General features: G+C 43.6%; 1 protein-coding gene across 1 annotated transcript; it reads left to right on the forward strand.

Moving 5' to 3' along the window:
• Positions 1-557: 557 nt before the first annotated feature.
• On the forward strand, positions 558-10,301 carry GMFG (glia maturation factor gamma). The gene is made up of 7 exons (XM_042440181.1): positions 558-614; positions 1,322-1,418; positions 2,939-2,988; positions 6,389-6,438; positions 7,364-7,446; positions 8,653-8,726; positions 9,701-10,301. Exons 1-7 carry the CDS (start codon positions 612-614, stop codon positions 9,770-9,772), a joined length of 429 nt encoding a protein of 142 aa, XP_042296115.1. The 5' UTR covers positions 558-611; the 3' UTR covers positions 9,773-10,301.
• The last annotated feature ends 654 nt before the right edge of the window (positions 10,302-10,955 follow it).

Consider the following 10,955-nt stretch of genomic DNA (forward strand, 5'->3'; position numbering starts at 1 on the left):
TCCTACATTTTCTGGAATGGGCTTCATTTGCCAGTGCCCCGTCCTCCTTTGTGGTGAGGTCTCCTTTTCCAGAAACTGGTCCTACATTTCAACCTTCTGTCTTGGAAGAATTGCCAAACTGCCCTCCATTTGGAGCATGATTAAGGGCATGAATTTATATTTATATGAGTATTTTTAGCTTTTATTTGTCCTATATTTTTCTGGAATGGAAGCATGTATTTAACTCCATATATGTGTTTTAGCTTTTATTTGGTCACGTCCTACATTTTTCTGGAATGGCCACATTTTGCAGTGCCTAGTCTCCTTTGCAGTGAGGACATCTGTTCACCCATTGGTTTCTTGATTTGGGGTAGCAATGGGGACGTGCTGTGCCCTTGAACCCTTAGTTGCATCCCTTTTCATTGTTTGTACCAGTTTTTTCAATTGAGCAACTCAACAAGAGCAGCAGCGACTGCGTTTTCCTACGCTCCACCATGACCTCCTCTCTCTTCCTTTGCAGTGAGAGAACGTCCTCCTGAGCAAAAAGAGCCCCAGTAACTGCAAATCCCATTCGAAGAAAGAGCGCCAGACCCAGAAGACAAGTTTCGTTTAGCAGAGGCACCTGAGACAAAATGGTGAGAGGGAATGCATCTTCATTCATTATTTTATTTCCGGGCCGCTTTTCTCCCAACAAGGGATTCAAATGCAAGATAAAACACATTAAATAATTTTTTAAAAGGCAAACAAACAACCCAAAAATTTAAAACATGCAAAAGTTGCAAAATAACCTTAAAAGTGGGTCTGGGAGCGCATATTCCAGATGGGAACGGGACGTCTGTGGCAGCTTGACCAATGGAGTTGTATGCGACATCACCTTCGTGTGGTTTGCAAAATCTGAAATGTGTGACTGTGCTAGATTTTGGACAATGGGTGGCATGGCAGTTGAAGAGGAACCAATGGGTATCAACCCAGGACAGATTTAAATGGCTGCTTCTTAGGGGTGCATCCACACTGATGGAAATACCACAAAGTCGCACATTCACATTGGCCCAGGGATAAGTCAGGTTTATTTTGGGTCAACCTTTTGACTAAAGTTTCTAGACTTACACATCCGTATATACACTACAATGCTAAACAATGCCCTCTTTTTTCCATGCGTCCTCCCTGAGGTCAAAAGGTTTAATTTTATAATAGATACATAGAGAGAAAGGTTTTTTGTCTCTTTGTTCAGTTTCTTGTGAGTCAACAATCTTGGAAGAATAGCAGGCTATTGAATCAATCAATCAATCAATCAATCAATCCTGAAACGAGACGAAACCCCGCATTGCTCTTTCTTTTGCAGTCAGATTCTCTGGTTGTGTGTGACGTGGATCCAGAGCTGAAGGAGCAACTGAAGAAATTCCGCTTTCGCAAAGAGACAAACAACGCGGCTATCATTAGTGAGTCCGTATCCTGTGTGCCGCTATCCCTAATTGCTCCTTGGATGGGGCCACAACAGTGTGACTTAATGTACCTGGTATTGCAAAAGAGAGGGGCTGATCCGTATAGCATGAGATGAAATCAAGGGCCCAATGTGGTAGCCAAATCCAGATGGGGTTCAAGCACTTGTGGTTCTCATGAGCATGTTTCAAAAAACATCTCTACTTGTCTTTCCTCCCTTTCCATCTCTTTCTCCCCTCTCTTTCAGGATGAGTACATTACTTTCACAGGATGACGCTTGTGTTTTCTAACCTGAGAAGCCTGCCATGTACCTCCTTAAATGATGCTTGGAATGTTGCTACTACAATTGTATTAAAGTGGCCTTTAGGCTGATTGAACAGGGCTGGCCCTACCATTAGGGACAGTGAGGCAACAGCCTGAGACACGAGGGGCTTATCAGAAGTAGAATCCAATGGCAATCTGAACGCAATCATGGGGTTTCATGTTATTGCGTGACAGACTGCCACACGCAAATTCGGGCAATGGCATGCTATTTTGGGGCAATGGGGAGTCAGTTCGAATGCAATTAGCATTCACGTAAATTCTCTGAACTAGCGAATTCAGGTGAATGCGTTCTGGCCCCACTTTCTTTTCATGCAAAATTAAGAGAAATGCCTCCCATGTGATAAAGTCCTAGGTACTAGTGGGAAGGGAAGCCATGCTGACCCTCTAACCATTCCTCATGAGCTCTCGAAACGCACACCCCATCCTTCACCCCTAAAATTATCCTGCTAAACTCAGGGACGGTGGAGGATATTCTTCTATTAATAGTATTGAGGTAACTTTCAGTAGTCATTCCGGTTGAAGGGGTGACGGGGAACGGGACATCGTCTTGTCCTTTGCCCATCATTAGGAAGTACTTTTTGTTGCTCATGAATTACTCTACTACAGGTATTTGTTTTTGCAGTAACAATCTGGAGCACAGTTGCTTTTTGCCTGTAACAGCCGCAGATGAATTTAACTGATTTTCCAGTGAAGGAACTGAAAAGTTGCTTTTATGTCAGTTCCTTTACTGGATGTCTGGGCTGATTCATTCTAAGTAACTAGTTTGTTTTAAAAAGTAGCAGTTCAAGCTGTTCTTTTTGTTCAGGTAGCAAAATGTCTTGGGTTGACTTTGTTAGGTAGCTTCTGTTGTCACTTGCATAGGCAATTCATTATTTTACCAAAGTGAAGATGCTGTGACAAGGAGTCTTAGCTGTAATTCTGTTCACTGGAAGTTTCTTCACTGCTCTTGACAGTGGGATTTCAGGCCTAACTTGCAGATCTTTGCACATTTACAAGGGAATAAGTCCTGTTGAACTTATGGGGGGATTTAGTTCTAAACTAAGAAAACACGCACCAGGCTGCAAAGTCCACATCTTCTGAGCACATTTCCCCCACTCACCAGCAAGGAGCTTGTATGTATTTTGATTTGGGATGAGTATAAGTCCTTTGTAGGAGTCAAAAACTATCAACAGCTTTCCCTCTTTTCTCTCACCAGTGAAAGTTGACAAAGAAAGGCAGCTGGTGGTACTGGAGGAAGAATTTCAGGTAGGCAAAATTTTTACAGGTTGTGTATCCCTTATTTCACTGCTTTTGCATTTTCTCTTTCCCTCTCCCTCTCCCTTTCCCTCTCTTTTATTTGTATGTGTATACACACACACACACATATACACAGGCACACATAGAGGTTTCACTTCTCTTCCCTTCAGTGCACAGCAAGGACCAAATTCCCAGCCCTTGGTACAGCTTGCCTGAATCTGACATAAAGCGACATCACCTTTTCCCAGAAGAAATTGCATCAACTCTTCCACTCCACATTCCTGCGCTCTTGACAGAAAAGTCTGCCCGTGCGTTAGAAATTACAAGGCTGGGTTAAAAGCAAATTGAATTTCAGATCAAATTTAATATCTCGAGGGAGCGATGCGCTGATGGCGTCATTTGCTTTCATATTTAATTCAATATGTTATACAACCCTCTTGCGCATTAGTGAAATGTTAATCAAATGGCAGAATGGAATCTCTGGTCTATTGTGTTTTGGAAAAGCAGAGACTCGGAGGGAGGGATGTGGTCCCATGGAGGATCTTCCTCACCCCATTTTACTTAATTTTACTCCATTTTACTAAGTGAGTGGAATATTGAATTAAACATGAAACCCAAACTTATCACCGGCACATTGTCCCAATGAACTTAGCTATCTTGAAGCCCCAAGTAATGCTATCTCATATTGCTTTGCTTCTCTTGGTTCTCCCCACTTGCTCCATTCCATGGAAAGTAGTGTTTAATGGTTTTGGGAGCAGATCTAAAATGGAGCAGAGAACTGAGGCTCCTGTAGAAATTCATATCCATTAGCAATGGTTTATTGGCCTGCTATTTATATTAATATACTGTACAGGTTTTCATGACTGCAATTTAATGAAAGATTTCTCAGAGGAGTCTAAGAAAACTGTATTTTGGTAAGCAGATTTATTGCTTTCACATCTGTATACTACAGACCAGCTACTCCAATGACCTGTATCCTCTCACACTACTCTTTGAAGCCACGCTCAGAATTTGCAATCCTCTATGCCCTCTTACATTCTGATCCCATTCCCACAACTGTGTAACCGTACTTAAGTACCTGGCCTGTAATACTGTACTCCATCAGTACCTTTGAAGAAGTGGATTAATATCCATGAACACTCATGCTGAAATAAATCAGATTGTCTCAAAGGTGCTACTTGATTTCTTATTTCCACCACCCCATTTTCCCTTCTGGCATAAAAGACAGGAGACACAGAAGACAGGACTGACCAGGTGCTGGTTAAGAACAGTGAACAATGAATTTTGGCCCTGGATGTCAAACTCTCTAACTGTCCTGATTTGGCAAGGACAGTCCTGATTAATCCTCTCTCATCCCACTTTTCCAGCTGCTTCTAAAGTGCCCCGGTTTCTCTCTCCTCCTCACACTTTATCCTCTTTGTCTTTAGCTTACTTCCATTGCGGCAAAAGAGTTTGTATTGTACTCAGTTAACTCAGCAGGGGAGAGAGAAGAGGATGGGATGGACTCTTGCCCATCCCAGGAGGCTCAAGCAAAAGAGCCTCTCCTAGCTTGCCTGTTCTTCATCATTAATAAACATTATTGCCATCTTGACCACCTTCTGATGCTGTTTGGCCACAAGTGTCTGTGTTTTCACCTGTGAACTGTTAAGTAGTGCTCTGTTCTCCAGTGGCATCATCCTATTGATATTCAGCCAGCTCCCTCTGGCCAGAGTGCCCAGAAGGCAAAGAGGATAGCCTCTTGCACTTTTAGCAGAGGACTTCCAAAATGTCCTCCTCCTTTCAGCTGCTTAGATTAGGCTCCCCAGTGTGTTGTGCCAAGGATGACTCAGCCGCATCAAAAGGAGCGCATGCGGCAGCCTTGAACAGGGAGGTCCCCAATCCCTCCTGGCTATTTTATTTCATCTTAAGCTGCGGGATGCTCTGCTTAATTCTGCATCTTTGCCAGATAGTTCATTACAGGGCTCCTGATCTTTGCTTTCTGTATCCAAGAGGACTGGATAATTAGGAGGACAACAAAGTGGAGCCACTGAAAGAGAGAAATCAAACCACAGGTCAGTGGGGAGCAACAGGATGGACTGAGCCACTGCGGGGACACTGGGGACAGTTTTCCCACCAGCGATCTCTGTTCCTCCCAAAGAAGCCCAAATACCTCCATTTTCCTCTGGTGACAGGAAATGATGAATAATGGAGGCATTGGGGTGTTTGTGGGGAGTGAGGGTATTTGATGTATTTTTATAACACACTCAGGAGGCTCTCTTTGGAGGCAAAAGTTGCCTGAAAATTGCACTGCTTTTCCTCCCCTCAAATTGGGGGCATTTGGGAACTGGATCTTAAGGGCCACAAAAAAATTGGGGTCCAGAGACCACATGCAGCCTATGGGCTGCCATTTGCTCACCCCTGTTCTAAGAGAAAGAGAACAGCTCTTTTCCTCTCACCCATATGACCATTTTCGTATCTCTGAATACAGCTTGAGGGTCTTTTCCCTCTTCCTTACAGCCCCATAGAAGACAGGAGTGTGTCAGACAACTGGGAGCAATAGAGCCGGTGCATCCATCTTTTATAGTACAGTACTGTCAAGAGTGACAAGGAAGCATCAGCGTTTGGAGCTCATTTGGGTTGCAACTGCCTGGATTGTCAGGAGCAAGAGCTGGGGAAATCACCCGCCTTAAGAGCTGTCGGCATCTATGTGAAACCCGGCAAGGGCATCTGTCACCTGCACACAACTTTCAAGCTGCGCCCAGTCAAAGCAACTTGAGCCCCACACTTGACAGGAGACAGCTGCTGTGATGTCCAAAGGAGAGAGTTGTGCTAAGGGGGGGAACTGGATTTGAATCCTTCCTCCACTGATTGAATCGCCTCTGACAAGGCACTGTCCCTCCAATTACAGCTATGTGTAATAGTAACAGTAGCAGTAAAAACAGCAGCAGCAACAATATAAAGATAAATCTTTATTCAAATATTTATATCCTGCTCAGCTCTGAAAACCCATTAGGAGACCCTGAGCAAGTCACACTCCGTCAGTCTCAAAGGAACGCAAAAGCAAATTGTGGCACCAACTTGCTGTTTCCAGTTGCTGAACTGGAAATTTGCAGCCACCCAGACCTTTCCTTTTGCCCAGAGAAGAGCCTGCCAAAATTGGAGGATTTGAATCCTTATTTTATGACTGGGGATGACCAACAAAAACTAGACACTCAGGGCAAGACCCTGAAATCTGGCCAATGCATACACAATTGTTCCTTAAAAATGCCTATCTTTTGCCCTCCCATTACTGCCCAAAGCAACAACACTTGCTCCTACCTTCACTCTCCTAACTTTAGTTCAGTTTTTATAAAGTTCTGTGTATTTTGTATGGAGTAGTGCTAGAAGGAAAACGTTATCAATAATGCATCTTTTCATCTCCTTTCTATAGGATATCTCCCCGGAGGAGCTGAGGAGTGAGTTACCAGAACGCCAGCCTCGATATCCTTCTTGCGCTGTTGGGAGGGAATCTCAATTAGTTTAGGCCTGAAAAGAGAACCTTTTCTTTTAAAAAGAAAAGGACAGATAAGAGAAAGTTGCTCTTTTTCACACACTTGATGTGTGTGATAAGTCTTAAAGTGTTTACACTGTGTGGCTGTAGCACTTTTTGGACACCACTTTAACTGCCATGGCTCCATCTTATGAAATCTTGGGCTTTGTTGTTGTTGTTTGTATGTTAACTTTTCCCCGATTATAGAAGAGCAGTTTCTGGAATAAAAAGGGTTTTACCTGTTTGTGGAAATATAGTAATAAGGGGATCAGTCTAGCCTCTTTGGGAAGCATGTTCCAAGCCTGGGAGCACCCACTGAGAAGGCCCTCTCCCATGTTTCCAACAAATGTATCTGTGAGGATGGTGGGTCAGAGAAAAGGGCCTCCCCAGAAGATCTCAGAATATGGGCAAGTTTATGGTTTGGTGAGGGGTCCTCCTTTGAACTACATCACAAGATCTCTCTGCTGGAGAATTCTACATACTCCACAAAAGTACAAATCCTAAAATTGGATGGGATGCAGACATGGCACTTAGTGGTATCAAAGTGCTATAATGCTCTACTGTAATCAGTTTGGATGGCACACTAGGCAGAAAATCATTAAAAGCCAAATTATGAGCATACTTAGTGGTTACAGGAAGGAGCCAGTGTGTAGTGGCTTGAGTGCTAGGATTCCCAGAGACCAGGGTTCGAATTCTCAGTCAGCCATGGAAACCCACATGGTACACATTCTGAGCTTCGGAAGAAGTCAGTGCCAAACCTCTGAAGAAATCTAGTGAAGAAAATGCTATCTTTTACAGTGTAGGGCAGTGGCTTGAGTTCTGGACTAGGATTCCAGGAGATGAGATTTCCTTTTGGTTCCTTAACTGTGTTTGTACATTTGTAGTCTATAGCTACAAGTACATCCATGATGATGGACGGATCTCTTACCCACTCTGCTTCATCTTCTGCAGTCCAGTCGGTGAGTACCAGTGATTTCTTCAAGTGAGTTTGATGACGGAATCGATCCTCCTGCTTCCAGCTCCTTTGATAATGGGTTTGGTGCATGATGGAGAGAAACACAAAGCCTCCAGGAAGGTGGTAGGGAACCTGTAGCATCTGCTTCTGAGTGGCCTTTGCTAGAGTTACCTCATACAGCAATGACTTATTGCTAAGGCCTCTCCAAAAGATCAGCTCATAATGCCAGTTATAGGGGCAGTGCAGCAAAGGAGCTAGTAAAACAGTGAAATCTCTGTTTCTAAAATCACCTCTGCTATGAACACAGAGGGGGTTGTAATACCAGTTTAACCTGTAGGATGGTTGTGAGCATTCATAGACGCATACAATTTTAGAACTGAAAGGGACCACAAGGGCCATGTAGCCTGACCTCTTAGTTTGGCCATGCAGGAACACAAAACTAAAGCACTCCTGAGAGAAGGCTATCCGATCCCTTTATTTAAGGACTTGCAAATAAAGAGAGTCCACCACTCTCTGAGGCAGTCTATTCTAGTGTCAAACAGTTCTTACTTTCAGGATGCTCTTCCTAATGTTTAGATGGAATCTCTTTTCTTGCCATTTGAATCCAATGGTTCATGTTCCAGTCATTGGAGCAACAGAAATGAAGCTTGCTTCAACCGCTGCATGACATCTGTTTAGATATTTAAATATGATTATCATATTACTTCTCACAGTCTTTTCTTCTGCACACCCAGCTTCTTCATAAGGCTTGGCTTCCAGATCTTTGATCATCTCGGTTGTGTTTCTCTGGACAACCGAGTCAAGGATTTACATCCCAGATACTGGGAATTCCGCATTAGCTCTCTAACTAGAAAGAAACGCCATTAAACGTAATCCCCCAGAATACTCTGGGATGTGCGAATACCAAGAGAAAATTACAAACGTCTTACTGCTGTGTTAATCTTCCCAATGGGGTTTCCTAGCTATTGGGAAGCCAATTTTCCAATTGGTTAACAGATAACTGAGAATACTTTTTCCATTCCTGAGATCTGCATTGAAATCTTTTCTCTGTGGGATGAATTTCTTGCCTGGCCTTAGAGAAGTCTCTTTCTATCCTATTCCCCAGAATTACTGTGAATTACACAGCCTTTTGCAAAGTACGATGAATGACAACAACAAGAACAACAAATGGCAAATAAAGCAGTTGTTCTCACCTCTTTTCCTTTTCCAGGATGTAAACCTGAGCAGCAGATGATGTACGCTGGCAGCAAAAACCGACTGGTTCAAGCAGCTGAGCTCACCAAGGTAAGCCAGGCTTGTTTCCCTGGATCTTACTTCTGATCCTCTTGGGATAGATTTTGCTCCCTCATTTTGCCATGTTGCTTTTCCACCTCCCTAAACTCCAGTTCTCTTTCACATTGACTCTTCTTCCATAGAAACAGATTAGGAGATTGTGACCCATGGAATACACTAAATTCCCCAATGAAGATAGAGGTACCTGTCGTTTTTCTTAAACCAGGGGTGAGTAGGGTATGGCCCCCAGGCAGCATGCAGTCTTCAGGATCATTGTTGTGGCTACTAGTGGTCGCTAGTGGATAAAGAAATTGCTCCAAATGCCCTGTTTATTTTGCTCTTTCAGCCATTTTAGGGCCAAGAGAGGCCCTAAGTGAACACAAAAGTAACTTCCACTTGCAAAACGTATCCATTCTTGCACCCAGGAATGAAAGCAGGGAAGATTTACATCCATGGAATAGACATAGAGTAGAATTTATCAGCCATAAAGGGCCTGGGGGCCACTTCCCCCCGAATCTCACAGCACCGTGGCAAAATACCTCTATGTTTTTAGTCACAGTCCAACTCAAGATGGTGAACAGAAATGATGTCATGTCCCTTGTAGTCATCATGCTTGAAAGGACTGCGATGTCAATCAAGGCATTTGTGGGAAGGTGGTGTTTTCATGGGTTTTGGTACACTGAGAGAGCTTTCTACATGTTTTCTGGGTGCAAATCATATGAAAATTATCCCTTTTAAAAATGGAATGTTTGCTTTTTGGGGGGTGAACTGGAAGTGGGACTCAGGAGTTGCAAATCTAGGTTCCTAGGGCCACAGTTTCCCCACCCCTGACATAAATGACAAACAATCCAGTGGGTGTCTATTGTGTTGCCCTATTTCAGGTTCTTCTTTAATGCCTGGAAAAGCCAGGGAAAGACGATTAGGCACTTTCTCAGCATAGGCACCAATGTCACCCTCTCCTTCTCCCTATCTTCTCTCATTACCAGGTCTTTGAGATCCGTTCCACAGAAGATCTGACGGAGCAGTGGCTGAAAGAGCGCCTGGCCTTTTTCCGCTAATGGAGGGGAGAATCCTGGATGGTGCACCTTCACTTAGGGCCCCATCCACACCACATCCCGCAATCTCATTCGTGCAACCCTTAATATGTGGTGGGACTGCAACTCCCAGCAGCCCTTACCAACATCACCAATAGCAAGAAATAGTGGGAGTTGCACTCCAACCACATCTAGGTGGCTGCTGCTTTCAACCCCGGCTGTAAAGGTAACATCTTTCTATAGATGTGGTGGAATACAAGAAAATGTAACATTAAGAAGTGGAAGCAGGTTGAGAACTTTTAAGTCATAGATTTTATTCCAGAACAAAAAGATGCTGGCTCATGTGAAAGCATTGGGAATTGTAACAGATCCATTCATGTCATCTGGTTCTCCATTTCAAATGCAGATTGATCAGCAGCAGATCCCATAATAAATTCTGTCATCAAGATCTCCCTCACTTTCATGACCACCAAGACCACAGCTTTCCATTTTTAGAGAAGACATCTAAAAAAATTTAAATAAAGCAGTTGGATCTGATTTTTCCTTTCCTAGAGCTTTGTTCTGAGTTTACGTTCTTTATATGTTCTTAATATTAGATTAATGAGTTTTTAAGGAGTGCCCTTTGGCTGGCCATTCCTGGAGAACAAAGATCACCCTGTGGTCTCACCCAGGAAAGCAACACTCATATTTGTAGTTGTTGTTGTTACCTGCCACTGAGTCTACTTTGACTTATGTCCACTCAATACTGTGGATTCCTCCCCTTCCCAGTTCAACCATTCACCGCCTGGTGTCGCCTTCTACCCATGGGAAGGATGCTGGCAAAATAAAATGGGATCTCCAGATGTTCCCTGTCAAGTTCTATTATGGAACACGGCCAGCCTTCTGATGGGAGAGGAAGCGAAAGTAGCCTTGTGGCACCTTTAAGACCAACCAGTTTATTGCAACATCTGAAGAAGTGGGATGTAATCCAGGAAAGTTTATGCTAAAATAAACTGGGCAGTCTCTAAGGTGCCACAAGTCTCCTTTTCTCTCTTCTCCCCCCTTCCTTTTATCCTGGCACAAACCCACATGGCGATCTCTTTTGAAATATCTCAAAGGGCCGGGCAGATGAATGGATTTCAACAGGCACCGCTTTTCCTAACTACTGCAGGATTGTGGCATGTTGGCAGCTTCCTTGGCAGTGGGACAATGGATCAATGCCAGGTTT

Source organism: Sceloporus undulatus, chromosome 9 (assembly GCF_019175285.1).
Source record: "Sceloporus undulatus isolate JIND9_A2432 ecotype Alabama chromosome 9, SceUnd_v1.1, whole genome shotgun sequence".
NCBI lineage: Eukaryota > Metazoa > Chordata > Lepidosauria > Squamata > Phrynosomatidae > Sceloporus > Sceloporus undulatus.